General features: G+C 36.9%; 2 protein-coding genes across 4 annotated transcripts; one reads left to right on the top strand and one right to left on the bottom strand.

The window, feature by feature from the left end:
- Nucleotides 1–6,708: 6,708 nt before the first annotated feature.
- On the bottom strand, nucleotides 6,709–7,537 carry LOC130465627 (secreted RxLR effector protein 161-like). Its single transcript, XM_056834461.1, has 2 exons — nucleotides 7,471–7,537; nucleotides 6,709–7,136 (listed from the first exon to the last, which is right to left on the bottom strand). Exons 1-2 carry the CDS (start codon nucleotides 7,535–7,537, stop codon nucleotides 6,709–6,711), a joined length of 495 nt encoding a protein of 164 aa, XP_056690439.1.
- Nucleotides 7,538–13,763: 6,226 nt separating this feature from the next.
- LOC110799003 (caffeoylshikimate esterase) lies at nucleotides 13,764–18,937 on the top strand. Of its 3 annotated transcripts, none has more exons than XM_022004206.2 (9): nucleotides 13,764–13,986; nucleotides 14,118–14,369; nucleotides 15,580–15,609; nucleotides 16,310–16,436; nucleotides 16,540–16,686; nucleotides 17,480–17,613; nucleotides 17,705–17,836; nucleotides 17,922–18,020; nucleotides 18,530–18,937. In XM_022004206.2, exons 1-9 carry the CDS (start codon nucleotides 13,981–13,983, stop codon nucleotides 18,758–18,760), a joined length of 1,158 nt encoding a protein of 385 aa, XP_021859898.1. In that variant the 5' UTR covers nucleotides 13,764–13,980; the 3' UTR covers nucleotides 18,761–18,937. The 3 variants fall into 3 exon arrangements, with proteins under 3 accessions (XP_021859898.1, XP_021859896.1, XP_021859897.1); XM_022004204.2 differs by having other exon boundaries at nucleotides 14,110–14,369; XM_022004205.2 differs by having other exon boundaries at nucleotides 13,769–13,986; nucleotides 14,110–14,369; nucleotides 17,483–17,613.
- Nucleotides 18,938–23,571: the final 4,634 nt, after the last annotated feature.

The raw sequence follows: 23,571 nt of genomic DNA, 5'->3' as shown, positions 1-23,571 counted from the left end.
TACTATGTAGAGTTAAATAATGTCCGTAATACAAGTACACATAATTTTAAAATTATATAGAGCTCATTCGCACCAAAAATGGGGGAAATTAAAATTATTCGTTCATGGCCTTTCATTATAAATCTTTTGTGCGAATTTCGTAATATATGTTTACATTCTTTTTACCTATTTGGTAATATATGTTTACGCTCTTTCAATATAAATCTTTTGTGCGAATTTCGTAATATATGTCTACTTGTTAAAGTTTGGTAGCATTTCAAATTGATTGATATTTGTTTCCCCGTAATAAATATGGAATATGTGAAGGAACTCTTTTCTAGCTGTCTAGGGTATATTTTGTTAGAAACTATGTTTTAAATTACAATAAAGAAAAATACATAAACTAGATTAGGACGAGTTAATCGTTGTTCTTAGGATAATATTAGCCTTCGCTATATTGTTGATGGGATTCACAGCTAATCTGTCAAATATTGTGTAATCTCGTATCATTCTCATTAATCACACACGTATATATAGTACAACTCAGTTACCTATACCCTAGGTACACATTAGGTAACTTACCATAGTTAGGACTCTACGGAATATTCACAGAATAATATCTAATATCTTAACATATATTAACATCCCCCCCTCAAGGTGGAGCATGTAGATCTAGAATGCCCATCTTGTTCTCAAAAAACTCAAATTGCGCATTCCCCAACGCTTTGGTGAAGATATCTGCTAACTGAACCTTCGTCGACACGTACGACGGACTGATGATCCCTTCCTTGATTGCATCTCGAATGAGATGACAATCTGACTCGATGTGTTTTGTCCTTTGATGGAACACCGGATTCTGTGCAATATGCAACGCAGACTGACTGTCGCAATACATCCTCATGCCTTGGTCGTGTGTCACCCCCAAGTCGCGTAGTAGTTGTTTCAACCACTTCAACTCACACGTCAGAGCTGCCATCGATCGATATTCTGCCTCAGCAGACGACCGAGAAACAGTATGTTGTTTCTTGGTCTTCCAAGAAACTGGCGACATACCAAGTGACACAAACCATCCAGTCACCGACCGACGCGTCATTGGACACCCTGCCCAATCCGAGTCGCACCACCCCTCCAACTGCAACGCACTGTCCGACCGAAGTAGTATACCTTGACCCGGACACTTCTTCAAGTATCTCACTACTCGCAAAGCTGCTTCCCAATGTGCCTCCTTTGGTGCTTGCATAAATTGAGATAGGACATGTACAGAGTAGGCAACGTCTGGTCGCGTGACAGCCAAATAAACCAGACGTCCGATCAGACGCCTATACTGCTCACCGTCCGACAGGTCTGGCCCGTCTGCCAATGCCAACCTATGATTCTGTTCCATGGGAAAGTCCACAGGCTTTGCTCCCAACAATCCGGCCTCTGAGATGATGTCGAGGGCATATTTTCTCTGACATACATAGAACCCTTGACTACTTCGTGCCACCTCTAACCCAAGGAAGTACTTCAGAGCCCCGAGGTCTTTCATTTTAAAACACTCCTTCAAGTATGCCTTAAAAATCTCAAGCGCAAACTTGTTATTGCCTGCGATAATAATGTCGTCCACATAAATGAGCACACTCAGCTGCAACGTACCTTTAGACAGAGTAAAGAGCGAATAATCGGACATCGACTGTCGAAATCCATAGTGCGTCAATGCCGTCGACAACTTCTGGAACCAACATCTAGGTGCTTGTTTCAACCCATACAACGACTTTCTCATTCGACACACTTTGTCAAAGTGATTCTTCTGGAATCCAGGAGGAATCTTCATATAGATCTCTTCCTCCAAGTCACCGTGCAAGAACGCATTGGACGTCCATCTGATGCACGTCCCACTGTTTGACAGCTGCGACAGCTAGGAAAGTTCGAACTGTCGCCATCTTCGCGACGGGAGCAAATGTCTCATTATAATCCAACCCTTCCTCCTGATGATTCCCTAAACATACCAATCGAGCCTTCAGTCTCAACAAATTCCCATCCTCATCACGCTTCTCAGTATACACCCATTTACTCCCCAGTGCTTTCTTCCCTTCCGGTAAATTTTCCAACGTCCATGTCCCCTGTTCCTCCAACGCGTCGATTTCAGCAGCCATTGCCTGACGCCACCCCTCATGCTGCATCGCTTGTTTAAAACTCTTAGGAACTTGCCCTTCTTGCAATGCTGCTATATAATGCCTGTGCTTTGACGAAAAACGCTCATAATTAACAAAATATGTGATAGGATAAGGAGTACCTGAGAGTGATGACGCCGTAGGTGTTTTGTCGGAAGTACTATATTTTTCCCGTATTGTATGTATCACACAGTCTTTCAGCTTTGTCGACGGAAACTTCGCACGCTTCCCCCTTCCTAACTCCGTATCCTCCACACACTGCCTTGTCTCACTCTCGTCACTACCCGTCGTCTCCTCTACACCTGTCTGTGAGGAGACGACGTCTGAATCCACTCGATTAGGTGTTTCATGTTGTTGTTCCTCCCTCACAGGCGACGACACTCCCCTGTCGTCGCCACTGGTCAATGACACCCCCTCATCAGCTCCCGGATGCGACAACACTCCCTCAGTATCACCTGTAGGCGGCGACACCCCAGCAGTATCACCTGCAGGCGACGACACGGTCTCAGGACCCGTAGTCCCACTCTCATCCAAACTCCAATGGTCAAGCCCCCCATGACCATCATGCACCAGTGGCAACACATCCGATTCATCTACAAAAGGAAACGTCCCTTCATGAAACTTGACATCCCGTGAGACGAAGAACTCATGTGTCTCTAGATCATAAAGTTGCCATCCCTTCCTGCCAAACGGATAACCCAAAAACACACATCGGCGACTCCGAGACTCAAACTTAACCCCTTTACACCGAAGATTATATGCATAACACAGACACCCAAACACGCGGATAGGCACATACGATGGTGGTTTACCAAACAACATCTCATAAGGTGTTTTATTGTCAAGGATCGGGGTAGGTGTACGGTTTATCAAGTAACAGGCGGCCAAAATACATTCCCCCCAAAATTTTATTGGAAGATTTCCTTGAAAACGTAACGCCCTCCCAACATTCAAAATATGTTGGTGTTTTCTCTCGACTCTCCCATTTTGTTGAGGCGTCCCAACACACGACGACTCAAACAGAATCCCATGTTGACGAAAATAATTTTGTAAGCAATTGAATTCAATACCATTATCACTGCGTACTACTCGAAGGGATCGATTAAACTGACACTTAATCATGGCAACAAAATTAAGAAATGTCGATGCAACTTCCATTTTATTACTCAGTAAATAAATCCACACACCTCTAGAATAATCGTCAACAATGGTAAAAAAATACTTTGCCCCACAAGACGAGGGAGTCTTGTAGGGTCCCCATAAATCAAGATGAACCAATTCAAATGTGCGACTAGCACGACTAACACTAACTGGAAAACTCTCCCTACATTGTCTCGCCCGCGGACATACATCACAAATTGTTTTATTCTTCCTAATCTTATGACTCACATGAGGAAGTAACTGCAACACTTTTTCCGACGGATGCCCCATCCGTTGATGCCACAAGTCGACCACACACTCCACTGCTAGCACACGAACCTTTGGAACCCCACGGAAAAAATTTAGTCCTTCCTGTCGATCACCTACGCCAATCACCATCCTCGTCGAGCGGTCCTGAAGAACACACATTTTGTTAGTAAATTGAGCAGCACAATGTAATTCGTCACTTAATTGAGTTACAGAAATTAAATTGCAGTTCAATTTAGGCACAAATAGAACATTATCGAGCACGAAACCATCCTCCAAGACCACCGAACCATATTGGTTTGAATTTGCAGGTTGACCGTCCGGCAACACAACCTGTTGATTTCTTGATGTCTTGATATTTCTCAGGATTGAAATATCACCCGTCACATGACGTGATGCCCCACTGTCAACAATCCATCGTAAATCAAGATTACCTTGCAACTTGTTTGAAGGTCGTGACAAAATGTCAACTATTTGCTGGACTTGCTCCTTCGTCACCCCAACAAGCTCATGATTGGTTGTCGTCACTGCACCCTGCGAGCCGTCTCCACTCGTCACAGTGGTTGTCGCCCCTCCTGTGGCATTGCTCACGGCATTGGCACGAGCGACACCACTGGTCGACGACGCTGCCCCACGAGCTACTCTGCCTCCTCTAATCGACGTCCTGCCTCCTCGACCAGGCCCTCGTCCACCTCGTTTCTTCTCATCCCACCATTCAGGAAATCCAATCAGCTGATAACAAGTTTCTTCCTCATGACCCTCACGATTGCAATGTCCACAAAATCTGCCACTGACATCTCCCGACCTCGACCGAGCCTTAGTCTCGACCTTGAACGCCATGACACTCTCCGGACCTCTCGCTGCCTTGGCGCGCATGGTCTCGGTATTAATAACCGTCTGGTACGCCTCGTCGAGTCCTGGCAACGGCGATCGTGCTAACAGTTGTGCACGAATGGCTTCATAGTGATCATCCAGGCCAATTAGGAAATAGTGCAGACGATCTTCATCGTGAATGTCCCCCACCTGCTTCGCTATATTACACGTACAACCCGCACATACACACCTGGGAACTCGTGCATACTGTACGTACTCCTTCCATACCTTCGACAAGCGGCCATAGTACTCCATGACGCCCTCAGACGCGCCCTGCTTGCAACCACTCAAAGCCATCTTAATATGGCAGACCCTGGTGCCCGACACGACGCAGTACCGCGTCCTCAAATGACTCCACAACTCGTGAGCAATATCAAAGTCCTCCAGATTCGAACGCAAACTCTCGTCAATGGTGTTTGTGATCCAAGACACCACCATCGAATTGACCGCAATCCAATGTTTCATCTTCGTCTCGTCCGTAATGGGCTCCTTCACAGACCCATCAAGAAAACCAAATTTGAATTTTGAAATCATCGAGCGACGAACCGCTTTGGCCCACTCATCGTAGTTCGACGCTCCTCGAAGTTTTACAGGGGTGATGACAATACCGGGGCCGTCACCTGACCCAAGATAGTAGTCCAGATCGACGGCGGCGGCGATTGTCTTTTGTGGTGGCTCCTCGTCATTACCCATTGTTATGCCCTAGGAATTTGTAACTCCTCAGAACGCAGTACTCAACAAGCGAAGGAATTCGCTGTTCTCAAACTCTCTCAAACTCGTGCGGAAAAAAAAAATCTAGGGTTTTTAACCTAGGCTCTTGATACCATGTCAAATATTGTGTAATCTCGTATCATTCTCATTAATCACACACGTATATATAGTACAACTCAGTTACCTATACCCTAGGTACACATTAGGTAACTTACCATAGTTAGGACTCTACATAATATTCACAGAATAATATCTAATATCTTAACATATCTTAACATAATCCCTAGCCCTAGAATTCTCTATTCATATGAATGGAATACAATAAACTCAACCATTCTCATGAGCATGTCTTTTGGAGATGTGTTTTCTTAAAAATGTGAAAAAGGGATTAGGATTAACCTTCTTCATTAGAATAAATAGGAAACCAAATTGACAATTACTGAATAACTGTCTTTTGATAATATCCTATTAAAAATAATAATTAAAATATATTAGTAATCGCAATAGATTAACGTTAATTATACCCTTAATTAAACCATGTGCATGCCGCGTATAAAGTGCTAAGTGATAGTCTTGATTAATAATATATAAGCCATATTATAAACTCACTACTAGCACACCAAGTCAAATGCCCCACTTGCACATAGGTATGTTTAAAGGTATTCAACATAACATATTTCTTACACATATACAAAATAAAGACCATAACCAATAATCCTCCACTTAGTCTTCAATTTGACAGAATGTGCGTACATGAAAGTATCTTTCGATATGAACTTTCACTTAGTGATAGTTCTTCAAAACGCAAACGAACTTTATGGCAACTTAAAGCTTTTGAGCCAAAATTCCTTATGTTAGAATCGGAAAACTTCACACACAAATTTCCTTTAACGTGTTCTTAAAACAAGGTAGCACTATAATGGCCATGTGCTCCACCTGGTTTATAGATATTTACAAAAGTTTGACCTAAAAACTTTTGTTAGATGCGGCACCACTTCTTATGTCTACATAGGTGAAATTATTTTATCACATTGAGGATATATAACTCACCAAGAAACATACATTAGAATAATTGATACCATAGTGTGATCTAATCAGTTATCAACAATTTGTTATTACCGCATTGAACCTTTTAATTATGGGTACTCATAATAAAATGTTAGGTGTCCATTGTTGTTGATTAATCAAATAGGTCTCAAGACCATTTTCATGCTTGTTCCATAAACCATTTCTCTCGGAAGTACCTTGGTGAAAGGATCCGCCAAATTGTTCTTACATAAATTACAGTTATATTCCCGTCGGATATCAACTGTCTCACATATGCATGTCTCAAACTGATGTGTCTAGTCTTACCATTATAAATCTTAATATAAGTTCAAGACAATGTTGCTTCACTATCGCAGTGCAAAGAAATAGATGGCATGGGTTATGGCCACAACTTTATATCCAATAACATATTTCTTAATCATTCTGCTTATTTGTCTGTTGCCCTTAAAGCAAAAAAAATCAGCTTCCACGTGGAATGAGTAATGCGAGTTTGTTTCTTTGAAGCCCAAGACGCAACACCACCACTGAGCATAAAAATTCAACCACTTGTGGATTTATTATCCCCATCACTAGATATCCAACTAGCATCTTTATATCCTTTATGTACAGCTGTAAAGTTTCCAAAGTGTAAAGCATAACTTTTGGTTCTTTTCAAATAACCAAAAACTCTTCCAATTGCTTGCCAATGTTTTGTACTGGGATTGCTAGTAGACCTTGAAAGCTTGCAAACTTCAAATAATGCAATATCGGGTCTTGTAAAATGAGTACCATACATCAAACTACCAATTGCATTAGCATACTCTAGCTGAGCTACAACTCTTCCACTGTTCACACTAAGCTTACATGATGTATCATAAGGAGTATTTGCTTCTTTGAAATTCAAATGATCAAATTTCTTAAGCATCTTCTCAACATAATGAGACTGACTCAATGGATAACCCCCACTATTTTTTCTCACTTTGATACCTAAAATAGTATCAGCCTTATTTAAGTATTTCATCTTGAAATAAGAACTTAAATAAACCTTGGTTTCATAAGAACTTAAACAAGCCTTGGTTTCATTTATGCAAATCATGTTTGTTCCAAAAGTTAACATATCATCAACATAAAGGTATAAAATGACACCATATTCCTTTGTAAACTTAGAATAAATACATCTATCAGCAGAGTTATGAACAAAATCATGAGATAAAAGAGCAGAATTAAATTTCTCATGCCATTGCTTTGGAGCTTGCTTTAAACCATATATAATGATTTAACTAGCTTACAAACTTTATTTTCATATTTAGGAAGGACAAACCTTCAGGTTGCTTCATGTACACCTCTTCAACTAAATCACCATTCAGAAAAGCAACTTTTACAACCATTTTGTGCACATGCAAACCATTCAAAGAAGGTATAGCTATCAAGACTCTGACGGGTGTAATTCTAGCCACGGGAGCATATGTATCAAAATAATCTACTCATTCTCTTTGACTAAAACCTTGACCTACAAGCCTAACTAGCTTTGAAATTTTTTAAATCGATTTATCATCCACATTATTCTTTTCCCTAAAAACCCATTTAGATCCAATAGCTTTGGAACCATGAGGCAAATCTGCCAAGACCCAAGTCTTGTTAGCCATAAGAGAATCCATTTTATCATCTATTCCCTCTTTCCAAAATGTTGAATCTATAGATTGCATTGCTTCACGAAATGTCTTTGGATCACCACTCTCATTTCCAGGGATGAAAATCATTGGGATTTTATTGGTAACTTTTCCTCTATTACCTTCTACGAGAAATGCAATTTCTCTTTAATTAATGAAATATGGTCTCAAGTTCTTTACCTTTCCAGCTCTAATTCTAATTCTAAGTTCACTGGAATCATTAGGATTTAATCTCACATTGCTAAAAGAAGGGTTAGAACTTGTTTCAGTTTGTGGTATTTGTTGAAAAGACTCATTAAATTTTTTGGAATCACTTCTAAATTTATTTTCAAAGAATTCTACATTTGAAGATTCCTCAATAACATTTGAGTCTAAATCCAAAAGCCTATATGAGTCTTTTCAGCATATTCGACAATATATACTTTTCAAAGCGCTTGGACCTAATTTAGTTTACTTAGGATTCAGGACCTTATAATAAGATAAGCATCACCATACCCTAAAGGAACTAATACTTCCTCCATTCCGGGAATATCGCACAATTTGTTTTTTACACTATTCACAGTACAACTTTGGCCATTTTTGGTGATTAGTACGTAAGAAAATTTTAGTCACGTGGGGTCATGGTAGATTCGTATCGATATATATTTTCTAAATATTTTTTTTAATAATTTTTACTTGCACATGATTTGAGATATTAAGTGTCAAAGTAACAGTTAGGGGAGTAAAAGTCAACCATGGTGCGATATTTTCGGAACGGAGGAAGTATTAGGTTTTCTTCCTGTCCAAATTTCACAAGGAGATAATTTAAGCTTCTTTGAAGGAACTATGTTGTGTACATGACATGGAGTTAGTAAAGCTTCACCCCATAAGTTCATTGGTAAATTGGAGTTAACAATCATGGCATTTACCATATCAACCAAAACTCCATTTTTCCTTTCTGCCACCCCATTTTGTTGAGGTCTATAAGGTGCGCTAACTTGGTGAGCAATTTCATTGTCTTCACAAGATAAAGTAAATTCAGTAGGGAAATATTCCCCACCTCTATGACTTCTCAAGATTTCCAGTTTCTTGATTGGTGTTTCTACCATGCCTTTGTAAACTCAAAATATGTCATAAGCTTGATCTTTGTATCTCATTAAACAGATATAGTTAAATTTAGAACAATCATCTATAAAAGTAATAAAATACCTACTGCCACCTTTAGTTAAAACACCATTTAACTCACAAGTATCGGAATGTAGAAGCTCTAAAATTTCAAATTGTCTATAAACCTTTAGGAAAGGTTTCCTTTTCATTTTGGCTTGGACAAACTTCACACTTATCTTTATGCTCATTGCTATAAGAAATAGTTTCGTTTTTTTTCACATAGACCCATGCATGCTAGGCATATGTACACATCTAGCAAAATTATCCTTGAAGACAAACAAAAGAGACCCAAAATTTCCTATGACAGACCCAAACTGAAAGGCACCTTAAGCCTTCTATACTTGACAAGGACACATGTCCCCATCTCTGAGGTCAACAAATCATATGACTAGGGTTTTGGGACACTTTCCAAAACCCTAGTCCTATAAATAGTTTAGATCCCAAGGTAAAAGGACAACCAATTCATTCTTACCTACCTTAAACTATTATGCTCTGCCTTCTCTCTAGAAATTAATTCTCTCTTTAGCCAATTCTTACTTAGGCATCGGAGGGAATATTCCTACGGGAATATTCTTGTTTTGCAGGTGGCAAGAAGGTCGTGCTAGCGCATACTTGATACCTCTGAGGAAAGGGTGACACATCATCACCAACAAAGTTCCCACAACACTTACATTTGCACAAAGTTTTAGGTGATAAGTGGTTGTTTGATTATCAATTGTTATTCGGATCTTTCATGAAATGACCCTGAGGTTTGCCTTAATGCACCAGATACCCCTAATGTTTCCCAAATACACCAAATACCCACGAGGTTTAAAACAATATCATCAAATGCCCTTAACGAGCATTTTTCGTCCATTCCGTTAAGTTTTCCGTTAACATTATTTTATTTTATTTTTTTCCCTTTTTTCCCAAGATACACAATGAGGATTGTATCCATATGATTTTGCACTTCTCGACAAATTTAATCTGTTTCCTTATTCTAGGCGTTATTCCATTATGGGAAATAAAGAACTTATTCTTCTTTTTTTCTCTTTTTAGTCTTTTCTTTGGATCTTCAATGGCATCACCATGTCTGTCCTCTTCTCTCCTCCTTTCCCTTGACCTTCACTTTTAATATCTCTCTCCTCACATCCATGGAAGATTATAAGTTGTTCTTCATCTAAAAATACCCAAATCCCTAAAATCAATTGAATTCAGATAATACTCAAACCCCCCAAACCCTCATAATGATTGAATTGACTTTAATTGTGAAACCACTGTAATTTGGGGGCAGAAATATATCACAAAATGATATAATTTTGGGGGAATCCTCGCTCTAAGGATGTGACAATCAATGGCTATACAATTAAAGTCAAGCTTTGTGGTGGTGTCGGCTCATTTTGTGGTTTGGGACGGCGTTGCGGCAATATCCCAGGTCGACGATTATCTTCTGCAGACCATCCTCACAAAACTTCCAGATGAATCCTTCGCATCAGCCGCATGTGTTAGTCGCTCCTGGAATGACATTTGCAGTCGCATTCTCCTCCACCCCAAATTCATTTCTGCAATCTCTTTGAATACCTCTCTTCCCGTAGTTTCTCTCTCTTATTTCATCTAACCCCAACTCCATTACTGTCGAGCTCTGGGTATTTGTTTAATTTAATTGCAGTAAACCGTGAAAGAGATGTCAAAACCTTGGGGTGGTGTAGGCTTGTGGGCCTCCGAAGCCGAACGAGAAGAAGCTGAGGATAGAGAAAATGAAGCCACCGCAACCGCAATTGCCACCAAAACAAACACCCAGAGCTTCTTACGGGTCAAAGGGGGCGCCGATTTCTTGAAATAATTTGGGGTTGCAATGATCTGGGTTTTGCAATAGATTGTAGAGAATTAGAAATGATGGTGGTGGAAGAAGATGAAAAAGAAAGAAGAAAATGATGATAATTGATGGCGTGAAGGGAAGAACAAGAGCCCAAACAAAAGTTTATAGATTTTTTTTAAAAAATAGTAGTTAATTATTATTTTGGGGTTTAATTAATATAATTAAGTGTTAATATTAGGATTAATAGAGAAAATGGTTGAGTAAGGGTAAAAAAGTAAATTCATGCTAACGGAGACTTAACAGAATGGACGCAAAATGCTCGTTAAAGGGCATTTGATGATATTGTTTTAAACCTCGTAGATATTTGGTGCATTCGGGAAACATTAGGGGTATTTGGTGCATTAATGTAAACCTCAGAGTTATTTCATGAAAAATCCGATTGTTATTTTATTGAAATAACAGATGTGATAAGAATTATTAGAGTATTTTTTAAAAAATTTAATGAGAGAGGGTGTGAGGACAAAAAAGTTAGTGGGAAGAGAGAGATAATAATTATGGGATAATAAAAGTGTAACAATTAATTTAGTCATCGAAAGATGTCAAGAGGCGGCCTAAAGTCAATTTCTCTCGTAGGCCCGCTTTTGTTTGAAACTTCTAGTTTGAGCACTGCTAACGAGCATCGATAAGCTGTCGCAAGCAATCAATCAAAGCGATGAATTCAATCTTTTCTCAACTCAAATGCTTCGAGTTTAAGTTGGTGTTCATTGCTTAATAGTAAATAACTATTTTAAGTTTCTCCTAAGTGGGATAGAAGGCATATAATAGCGGATTTCCCCAAAAATGAATTCTACCAAAGCATTCTCCTTTGAATTAGACCGCTCGCGACCTATGTTAATTAAAGGAATGAATGGTTGACAGGCGATGGAAAAAAAGAAGTAGAAGAAAGATGTGCGATAACCACTTCGATGAAAGAGTGGGACGAATGAAAAAGAAAAACATAATAAGTACTATATTCGGTCCCGTGCCCGCACGGTTATTTGAAAATTATTAACTGACTATCTTTTTTAATTGAAATATTTATCCCTTAAATCTATTGCGTAATTAATAAATCTCGAACGTACTCATTTTATCATATAATATATAATTTCCGCTCTATTACGTATTATATATTTTATATGTTTAATATGATGATTTGAGCGAATTAAATATTTGTTATGCTTAATATGAACAAAATATTATTATTGATATGAAGATCTGACTAAATATTACCAAAATTGTGTAATAATGTCATATTTAATAATCTTATAATTTTTTCTATTTATAAACATTTATATAAAAGGAGAGAAAATAAAAATAGAATAAAGTAAATATTTTTTTTAGGAAAGGATTTTTGACGGGAAAAAATCGCACCAGGAATTGACACGTGTCATTTCTGGTGTCTCTTTTAATATATAGTAATAGATTGTAGAACGGAGGAGTATTTAGTCCCCTCGGCGAAAAAGTTTAATTTAGTTCAAGTTCAAGTTCATTTTCAATTCAATCGAAAATAACCTAAATTTATTAGGAAAGACAAAGAGTGTATTATTAGTAATTTTTATTTTTTTAAAGGATTTATTAGTAATATTATAGTGTCACTAATACGAGCAGACATAAAATAATGTAAGAGGAAGGACATAAGAAAGGCGCAGTAGCGCGAAATAGGCAAAGGAGTTGGACTACGACAGTCAAACTGTTCCAAAACACACCGTATTCCTCCTTCCTCTGTATCGAATAAAACATCGCCACGTAACTCTGATACAAAATTGCAGATCTCCATAAAATTGTTTGAATTCAATAATGACTCTGCTTCACACGCGCTCTTTTAAACTACTCCCTCCGTCCCAAAATTATCTTCCTGCTTTCCTAAACTACTCAATCATCATTTGTATTTTATTCCACTTTTTCATGTACTATATTCCACTTTTCTTAAAATCCGTGTTTTTGATCAAATAGGAAGATAATTATGGAACGGAGGGAGTACTACTGTAAGATCTGACACACAGGGGACACATCTACACATGCGTGGGACCCACCCTAGAGCTGTTCCCCTCCTTTTAAAGTCAAAAGCACGGATTCGGCGCGTGATCCTTGCTGTCTATGACTAAGCAATTTTTAGGATCCTCACTCAATTCATCAAATCGTACCACTACGGCACCACCTTCCTACCACTGGGCCTACCCCCCTCTCATCATGTTACCAACTTACCAACCCTTTCGTAAAAATGGGCTTCATTGTACGGGCTTCAACCCGTTATGCAAATGGGCATCGCATGGATCACAGATCCGGAAAGCAATCAAACCAATTACGGAGTATTCACCTTTCCTGTCTCAACTAAGTAAGATAACCGGGAAACAGATTGATAAATTCATCCGGTCTAGCATGAGCCCACACATAAGTTTGACGAGGTTCTATCCTAAAATCAATTGGCGTAATAGGAGAGTTATACGTGACATATAAACTTTCTTCGCAACGCCTTTTAATATATTACTCCGTAGTATAGATATTACTATTTCAGCTATTTAAGGTTACCTTGGTAATGTATGAGCGTCTTGGCCTTGCTACGTCTTGACTCCTGGTCATATACGGTCCTACAAGGTGAGTTTTGGACCCACAAAATTTCATATGTTAGTCAATCTCTCTCTATTTCTTTCATGTGAAATTCTCACATCACATGTGTGTTAATTTAATGCATTGGTCTAGTGGAAGTGATTTCACCTTCCAACCAAAAAAAACATAAGTTCAATTCCCGTTAGGAATACTTTAAGGGAGGCTTCGTAGCAAAATATCTAACCCGTTAACCCGAGCCAGATTGACCAGTGTGAAATTCCAGCCCGAATATATCACTTCTTCTCACCTTCTAAATGGAAAATAAAATAAAATAAAATATCATTTACATTACTCTCCAATTTCCATACAATAAAAAAACAAAAGAAATATCAAAAGACAGTCCAAAGAAGAAAAATCTGGTATCCCAATTTGCAAAGTCATGCAATCAACCCTTAATCCCATCACTTGCGTATTTTATCTTCTTCCTCAAACTCTCCACCATCATTCATTCACACCCCACTTTCCACAATTTCTCAACTTTCTTATTAAATCTTCCTAATTTTAGGAATTTCCTACATGGCGTTGAATTTGGTTAAGTCATACTCCACCAACAACGACCAATCTCCCTTCGATGATGGTATTTTTAATTTAATTCACAATTTATAACTTTTTTAATACAATTTTCGGATATTCCCCGTTTAAAAAATAATATTTAAAGGAATAACAATATTTGGGGTTTGATTTTTTTTAATTAATTAAGTGAAACAGCGAAGGATTGGGATAAATTGCTGCAATCTCGTCGTGGGAGGAGGAGAGAGAAAACAGAAGCAGAAGAAGAAAAGCAGAGAAACTTCAGTTTCAGCAATGGCGGCTTCTCCTCCTCTTTCTTCAAAATTCAATGGAATTTCCGACGATCTTAAGATCATTCTCGACGCTAATATGGATGAAGCTCCTGCTCGTCGCCGCGCTCGTGAGGCTTTCAAGGATATTCAACTCTCAATTGATCACTGCTTATTCAAGGTCGTTTTCTTTCTTCCAATTCATCGTCTCAATTGAGTAGTTAATTGAAGAATTGAGATTGAATCCCACGTTTTTTTCTATGTTATGTGTTGATTGATTTACGAGTAAATGTAGCACAGTAGCAGTAGGACGATAGTAGTCAAAGATGAAAACTTTAGTAAATTTGAGGTTAGTAAGTGTTCCGGGTAGAAACGATGGTAGGAGCGTCCTTGATATCTTGAATTCCGGTCACGTACGGTGCCTATTAAAACTATCACGGTTAATAAGTACGTAGTATCTCGGTCCGGATTGGATTGTCAGTTTGTCACGTTAGTAGTTCAAATTATCATATCAAACACGGAGACAGGAAGTATATAAAGATGATATTTGTGTTGGTTCATATTAGACCCCTTTGATTGAAAATGCATGGACTAAGCTGCTATGTCAGGAAAACATTAATGAAGGTGTATGTATGTATACTATGCTATCAAACATAGGGAAAACTCATGCATAGCATATAAATAGGTTGGTAAAAATGGTTGGAGTTTGTTGCATTTATAGCCGTGGGGTGTAAATATTTATTTTAGTGAAATCATATGTGCACCTAGTTGATTGTTTGTTGGTCCTGAAGCGTAGTTGATTTTGTGTAGCTCAAACTTCAAAGTCAGCACTTTGTCATTTAAAGGTTATGTTTATTGAAGTTGCGTATAGTACTTGGTTGATTCTTGCTTCAACCAATTGAGCAGACTTCAATGGCTTGATTGTTTTAGTGACTTGGATTATTTCTAATATCAGGATTCACACTAATCGAGCCTACGTTCTCGTGCAGCTCATAGAGTCATAGTCAACAGAGTGTCCATTTAGTACTCCGTATAAAATTTATGGAATTGGTACGTAATGCTGGTTTGATATAACATTAATTTGGATTTTCACTCGTAGCAAAGTACTTAGGCTTACGTTATTGCGTATTGTCTAATTGTTGCTTTGTTCGTGACTTGAACAGTTGAACCTCATACTCATTAAGCTAGAAGCCTTGTTTAGCCTGAATTGTTGGATTGTATTGATATTGTGGTTGCTTAAGCTGATTTTCAATTCCATTGCCAATTTCTACTTTGAGGGTTTATGATGGATGATTCTGTTGCCTGTTGATTTCAGAAGTTAGAACTTCCTTGTACTCTTAAGACTCCTTTTAATTGATGTTTTTGTTCTGTTCCTTTTTGATGTGCCACAGATTCCAACTCAGGGTTTGAAGATGGATGAGGTAATCATTCTTATCTATGTAAAGCTCTGAATAGTCCAAGTTCCAACGAGTCCTTTCAGTCACTAAGTACCCCGACATCATATTTTTTTTTTAAAAAAAAAGATGGAAAAAGGAAGGAACACTCTGCTAATTTGAAAATCGATTAATCTAAGTTGATAGTCTTTGAGAATTGTTAAGTTATATGATTAACTACTCAATTTACAGTAAGTTTTAGTACATCTATAGTACTTTCAACTTCATGATAATGTTTTTCATTTTGGGGTCTTTTAGCAAAAACTTTTTTGCTAGTCTTGGTTTCTTGATGGTAAATCTACATAAAACTTCACCTCTCTGATGATTTTATCAACATGAAAACTCGATGCTTCTTCTGTTGTATTCTAAATTATTAGAGGCTGAGCCACTGAGCAAAGTGGTAGCAAAGCTGTAAGGGATGTTCGCTTAATTGTTCCTATTAGCAATATGTATCACAGCAGTGAATCATTGTTTTACTGAGGGAAGTGGGGATGATTGATCACTGTCATCACAAAAGATTTTAGATTGCTGTTTATGTCAGTTCTTATTTCCAAAGTACTCGTAAAGTCGAATCCCAAAAATGGCATCTCCTCCCTCCTTTGGTTGTATAAATAATGTTCATGTAAAACTTTCTTTGGTGTGCAATGTAATATGTAAGTGAAGATAATTTGTTGTTTTTGTGGAACAGAGGTATGAAAAGAATTCAAGAGGTTTGGAAATCTTCTCCAAAACTTGGCTTCCAGAGTCGTCTCCACCAAAAGCATTAATTTGCTTTTGTCATGGCTATGCAGACACATGCACGTTTTTCTTCGAAGGCATGCACCTTGTTTCCCGTCTGTGTTCTTATTCAGCGCGAGGTTTCATATCAAACCACGAAAGTTAGGTTGATGATAATCTTTCTACTTTGTTAGTTTGCAGGAATTGCGAGAAAGCTAGCATCAGCTGGATATGGGGTTTGTGCAATGGATTATCCAGGTTTTGGCCTTTCAGATGGTCTTCATGGTTATATTGAAAGTTTTGATGGGCTCGTCGATGATGTGATTGAGAACTACTCCAAAATAAAAGGTAATCACGGACACTTAGCCAACTCTTCAGAGGATTTTCTCCCACTCTTAATATATGTCCTGGATTTTTTTGGTGTTTCATGATGTTTGCGTATCAGAATTTGTTATTGCCTTTTTAATTTTAATGTATTGAAAATTCGAAATCGACCTGCCAGAAGAGATTCCATCAGAAAGAGCCATCAGTAATATGGGATGACACTGATATTTCTCGTTGGCTTTTCAGATGAGTTCAAAGACAAACTGAAGATTATGTCATTCTCCTAACTTTCCGTTGATTCTTTCTTTTTTAGCCTCGTGAGTGCCGTGAATCATGACATGTCTTTATTCAATTATTATCATTTTGGTGGAGAAAAAGTGAGAACATTCCTATCTTCAATTCTTCAATGTCGTGGTGTTTTTTTAAGATACTCCACTTGAGTTTTAGTTGATTCTCCCCTTTCCAACCTTTTGATTTCTTTCATTTATTGATTAATTTTGGTCAAGAAAACAGAATATTCTCATCTTTATTTTAAATATTCCTATTTCCTACACTACACGATTTAATCATGTTTGGGAAATTATCTTTTCTCGTTAGAGATGCCAAGTTCAGTTACAAGCATCTGTTTTGTAGTAATCAATATTGTCACCAGCGGAGTACTCCTTAAGAATCACTTTTAATGTTCTATATGGATAGTTAGTACTCCGTGCAATGTTCACATTGTCAATTCCAGATTAATCATGAAACCACCTGATTTCTCTTACCATTTTCTATTTGTATATTAGTTATAAGCTGATGACCTCGTACTTTGGTGTAGCAGAAAAACCAGAGTTTCGTGCCCTTCCAAGTTTTTTGTTTGGACAGTCTATGGGCGGAGCTGTGGCTCTTCAGGTGCACTTCAAGCAACCCAATGCTTGGAATGGCGCAGTTCTTTTGGCACCCATGTGCAAAGTACGTCCCCTTTTTATAAAATTATTACAAGCATTAACTTTGTACAGTATAAAACTTATGCAAAATTGACGATTGATGTTCATTTGTGTAGATTGCAGATGACATGTATCCTCCATTTATATTGACCCAGATTTTAATTACATTAGCTATGGTGTTTCCAAAATCGAAATTGGTTCCACAAAAAGATTTAGCTAAGTTGTCATTCCGAGAGAACGTAGAACTGGTTAGCCACCCCTCTTCTATTTCCCTAAGGCTTGGCACTGGTGCAAAACTCTGAACATGTGCTTGTTTTTCATTGTTGAATTCAGACAGTTTATAATGTCATTTCGTACAAGGATAAACCGCGCCTGAAGACAGCTGTTGAGATGCTTCACACAACAGACAAGATAGCTAGTCGACTGGAAGAAGTATGTGATTTCTGCACCTTATTATCTATATATTCTATTTATAAAGCAATAAACATTGCCATGAAATAACCTGTTTTTGGTGAAAATTGGTAACATGACCAAACTTAGTAATTAATGAGTGAGCTTTCAGGTCTCTGCTAACTGTATGGACTGCTTTATGCATGCCAATTCAGTTATCTGATACAGAGTACTCCATAAGTATTCTGCTTGCTCAAATCTCCTTAATTTGAATCATTTTTCACACTAGGTTTCTGAGTCTAATCCGTCAAAACATCTAATACTACCAAAACTAGCAAAAAAAGAAGTGAAAACTCGAATATCACCTCTCATGCCTTGCTTTCTGGAAGAAATAAAATAAATAATTTGCTCGTAGTTTTGATGATTTTAAAAATTATTGTAGAGATTTGGATGTTCATAAGACTCCAGTTCTCCAGCTAGTAGTTTTAAACAAAAAATAAAGAGCATTGAGTAATTTTTTATATATAATCTTACATGTTTGTATTTTAAAGGTGTCATTTCCGTTGTTGATCCTACATGGAGAGGCTGATAAGGTAACCGATCCATCAATAAGCAAGGCACTATATGAGAAGGCAAGTAGTACCGACAAAAAGCTTCTTCTTTACAAGGATTCGTACCATTCACTTCTTGAAGGGGAGCCAGATGAGGTTATTTTTCGTGTTTTTGATGATATCACCTCTTGGTTAGATAAACGCAGCATGAACGAATCTAATCAGACCTGATGAATTAAAATTAAGGGGAAACAATTTTTTTTTTTTTTTTTTTTACGGAATATTTGTTTTGTACAAAGGAATTACTATAGGCTTTGGAAAAAATTTGGTGCTAAAAGCATTGTTGTTTAATTGAATTATTTTAAAGTGAATATGCAATAAATTAATTTGAAGCCATTCTATTGTTTTGCTGGATTTACTTAATTAGCTTATATTTGTGTCAATTGATATTTTATCGGCTTTTCAACAAGGGTGTAAGCTATTTTGGGCATTCGGGATGAACTATGACTTGCTCCAAGCTAGTCCTGACTTCTTCCAGCCAAGTCTCATGTAATTGTTACAATGCCAAAATAACAAATATTGTTGTCTTAATTAAATTAAAGTGGCTAATCACATTGATTAGTATCAAGTATGCAATACCATAAATGAATGAGATGGAGCTGGTGACTTGAAATTTAACCAGTAATGTCAGCCCATACATGCTGCCCATTATTCTAGACAGCCCACTAAACTGGAAACCCCACACGTAAATTCCACCTCTCTTTGCAGCATATGGCCCACCATACCCCAACAACCCAACATACCTCAGTGGCCCAACTTCCAAGTGATTCTTGTGCTCTGCTTTTTAGCACAACTCATTTCATTATTTGAGTTTAGTGCCCAACCATTAAATGAGCCCAGCATATATACCCATCAAGTGTAGTCAATATCTCCAATTCCGACCCAAGACTCGAGTGCACCTCCTTCGAATGGTATTTTTGTGGTTCTGTATACGACCAATGTTCAAAAAAATGCGAACACGTTCTAAAGATGGAATTTTAAAATCAAATTCAATAGTACAATTAAAAGAAAAGGCACCAACGTGTTTTCAAAAGCTAATAAAATTAAAAAGTGGCGTGAAGCTATGACGGAAGAGATTAATGCAATTCTTGTCAACATAACTTGGGATTTAGTACCATTTGATGCATCAAAGATTCAAAGAACTTGGTAGGTACTAAATGGATTTACACGATAAAAAACGACAAAAATGGTTATGTTATTAGGCCTAAGGCTCGTCTGGTTGATCGTGGGTTCGGCCAACAGGAAGGTATATATTATTTTAAGACTTTTAGCCCTCTTGTTAAATCAACTACTATTCAGTTGGTTTTGTCTTTAGCTCTTTCCTATAATTGGGTCATTAGTCAATAAGACGTTAAAAATGCATTTTTACATGGTGGTCTAACCGAGGGAGGTCTACATGAAACAACATGCAGGTTTCATTTCATCCTGACTTTTCTAATCACACTTCTTGTCTTAGGAAAGAAATCTATAGTTGAAACAGGCTCCTAGAGCTTGGTATTTTCGCTTCAACAGTTTTTTTTTGTTACAACAGGGCTTCTTTTGTTGTCAATCAGATAATTCTATTGTTTATTTTTCGTCGTGACAAATACATTGTGCACCTTATTCTTTGTGTCGGCGTTATCATTGTCACAGGCAACTCGACTTCCTTGATCACCAAATTCATTTCTCTTTTGTCTGCCGAGTTTTCTATGAAAGATTGGGTGATCTTTCCTACTTCCTAGGAGTACAGGTTGTGAGTACTTCCAAGGGTTTATTTTTGTGTAAGAAAAAATATGTTCATGATCTTCTGCACCCTGCTAAACCTGTGTTAGGGTAAGCCATATCATAACATTCACACCTTCAATTCCTTAATGAATATGATGTTGAACGCCTGAAAATGATGCAGGGAATTGAATATGATGACGAACGCCTGAAAATAGGAAGGGAGAATTAGAGGATTATGAACCATGTTATAAGTTCTCAGTTCTGCTGTACATGAAGTTTCAAAACTCATGCACCTAGGAAGCGCATGAATCGGGTATTGGAAAAATAATGTAGTCTTATTCTGTTTCGCTTAACCCTTACTGCATTTGTTTAGGATGTTGCAACATTTTTCCTTTCTGTGTAATTGTTAAAAGATTCTTTAAGCCTGTGTTAAAAAAAAAAAAAAAAATTGTTACAATTGCTAATTCACATTTATTATACAAACCAAAAATATACAGCTAGAATCTTGAAACTATTGGTCAACAATAACATATAGTGCATTGCCGGTGCGCCAGTGCCAGTCCTGACGTTTTATGGGCTCATGCGAAACTTATGATTAGGGCTCCTTATATAAAATATGTACTAAGTCTAATATATCTTCAAAATAACTACGTAGTACTCCTTACTACGTATGATCATTACATTTAAAATAGCACTAAATTGATTACTGTAACTAATACAGAGTTTTATCGGATACAAAGTATGAAAAATAAAGGATGTATAAAAATTATCCATCTAATAAATTCCTACGCTATCTTTCATTTGCCGGAACAACATAACATTATCCCCTAAATTTTACGAATGAGTCTACGGTAAATGGCGTGTATTGTTATGTACTGCAACCGCTATGTACTGCTATGTACTACTAATATTAATTAATGATTAAATTTATTAATTAAAATTTTAAATGTATAAATTGATTAATTAAATACCTACCTTTTCCTGCGGACTCTCTCTCCCTCCTCCCCTCTCATCCTGTTTCTATCACAAATCTAAACTTCTATTTCAATTGATGATTACGCTTCTGGCCATAAGATACATAGGTTATATATACTCCGTATGTGATTGCGGTTTTTTGATTTTTTTTTTCAGATTAAAAGAAATTTATGTAGTCCGTATTCTTTTTTAAAACATCAAATAAACTGTAATATGTTCGAATAGAAACCTATCCAGATATTCAAATGAATTAATGGAGAATATTTTATAGGGTGATGATAAAGGTCGCAAGTTGCGACAACATTTAGTTGTCGCAATCTTACGTGTCGTAGTTTAATTGGTACATATAGGCGACACGTAGGCTATGAGTCATAATAATATTTTTACTATCAATGCAATATTTTTACTATGAAAATATGTAAATAAGGTAGTCGATATAAATAAGGAAATAAATTAGAATATTAAGATTTTCCTAGTTTTTTTAAAACATTTAAAGTAGGATATATAAATTAAATATTTTATTTTCCAATTAAAATAATGACACATAAGCATACCATGTCATCATTGTGACACGGCTTAAAGGTCGCATGTTGCGACCTTTATCATTTTCGTATTTTATATACTGATTTTACCCAAAAAAGCAAAAACAATTGTAGAAAGTGGAAATGGCTAAGTAATTGATTTTTTGGCAATCTTATTTAATGACTAATGAATTGCATGGTAATTGATTTAGAAGCATTTTCACGGTGGATAGCTGCAATTAATTGAGTAGATTTAAGTCCAAACCCTTTCATGGTAGACAAACATAGTTGCATTTTCATGGTGGATACATACGCATATTCATGATGATGGAAGAATTGCAGCAAAAGACGATCGAAGGTCAAGAGGGAATTGCCGACGACTCGACGAGACAGTTATACAGTATCTTCGCCAAATAGGGGATGAGAAAGAAAAAAGCTTTAATTATAATTTCATATAGTATTAATTAAGAATGAGTTAAAAAAAGAAAGATATTATTAATGGTACATAACGGTACACGACGTTTATTTTACTAGTGGTAAATAGCGGTACACGCCGTTTGTTGTAGAATTTTCGAAATTTTACAAGCAAATGCAAAATACATGGTAAGTATATTATACAAAAGTATAAAAAAAGGAATGAAGGAGAAATTTTATTGCATTAGAAAATAGAAGACATTTTGTAATACTCATCAATAATAAAATAGAAACCACTTTGATAGGTGATTGATTGTGGTCTTTCCTAAAGATTGAATTATTTTTTGCCTAAGGTTATTTTGATTTGAACGAGTAACCTACCTAACTAATCTATTAAGTTTACAAGCATTTACGTAAATAAGTTCAATAATACTTAGATAACACAAACAAAATGGGATGCAATTGTAAATGTGAAAGAAAATAAATAAGACACGCCGGGAATAAGAAAACAACAAAAGAAGTCAAACTAAAATTAAAGAATAAAATCGAACAGTAAGGTAGGAAAATACATTAAAATAAAATAGAAAAGAAAAGAAAAATCATCAAAATTACGAGCTCGGGAGTCGAACCCAACCCCTCAAATAAAATCAACCACTGAAGCACATAGCGTTATGTAAGTTTTTAGTGTGTTGAATACTATAAGTACTAAAACTTAGTTTTTTCACTTTTGGTCTCCTCCTTGCCCTGGGATCTAGGGGGGCGCACCTCTCGGCTCTCGCCTATGCCCAGGGTCAGGCTTGTGCATCGCATGGGGTAAATTTAATTTTGCTAATTACTCCTTAATTCCCCAGCTAGACTTAAATCAATTGGCTTTGCAGAACAAGGAAAAGATAAAGTCTAACATGATACTTGACTTTCTCGCCGTCATTAAAAAATGGAGTTAAGGTGTTTTATTTTTTATTTTTTTTTTATTTTTTAAATCAAGTACATACTTGTAATGGCCCACACTTCACAAGTTGCTTGCTAACAATGTTTAACCTTTAAATCAAACAATCTTAACTTCATCAACCACATAGACTTCGTTACAACTGTATTCCAAGACGCTTTTTTGGACATTAATATCTCTAAATGCGTATATATAAAAGTTATAAAAAGTATATTTGAAATCCTCTAATTGATACGAAATTAACAAGATCTCACTCGACTATGTTTTTCCTTGCATAATGGTGAAAGAAAGACCATCAAAGTTGACTAATGAGTAGTGCCCAAATGAGAAATTATACATGTATTGCAAAACGGAGGTATTGTTAGTTAATAATCTTTCAATCCTGACTAGAAATCCATGTAGAGTAGAATATTACAATACCT

This window comes from Spinacia oleracea, chromosome 1 (assembly GCF_020520425.1).
Source record: "Spinacia oleracea cultivar Varoflay chromosome 1, BTI_SOV_V1, whole genome shotgun sequence".
Lineage (NCBI taxonomy): Eukaryota > Viridiplantae > Streptophyta > Magnoliopsida > Caryophyllales > Amaranthaceae > Spinacia > Spinacia oleracea.
This window is presented reverse-complemented; position numbering and strand designations above follow the sequence as displayed.

Coding starts and splice junctions, on each gene's coding strand:
- LOC110799003 (XM_022004204.2), top strand. CDS start 13,926: ATGGCGTTGAATTTGGTTAAGTCATACTCCACCAACAACGACCAATCT. Junction 16,687..17,479: donor GAACTACTCCAAAATAAAAG/GTAATCACGGAC, acceptor ACTTTGGTGTAG/CAGAAAAACCAGAGTTTCGT. Junction 17,614..17,704: donor TTTTGGCACCCATGTGCAAA/GTACGTCCCCTT, acceptor TCATTTGTGTAG/ATTGCAGATGACATGTATCC.
- LOC130465627 (XM_056834461.1), bottom strand. CDS start 7,537: ATGGTTGTAAAAGTTGCTTTTCTGAATGGTGATTTAGTTGAAGAGGTG. Junction 7,137..7,470: donor GTACATGAAGCAACCTGAAG/GTTTGTCCTTCC, acceptor ATACTATTTTAG/GTATCAAAGTGAGAAAAAAT.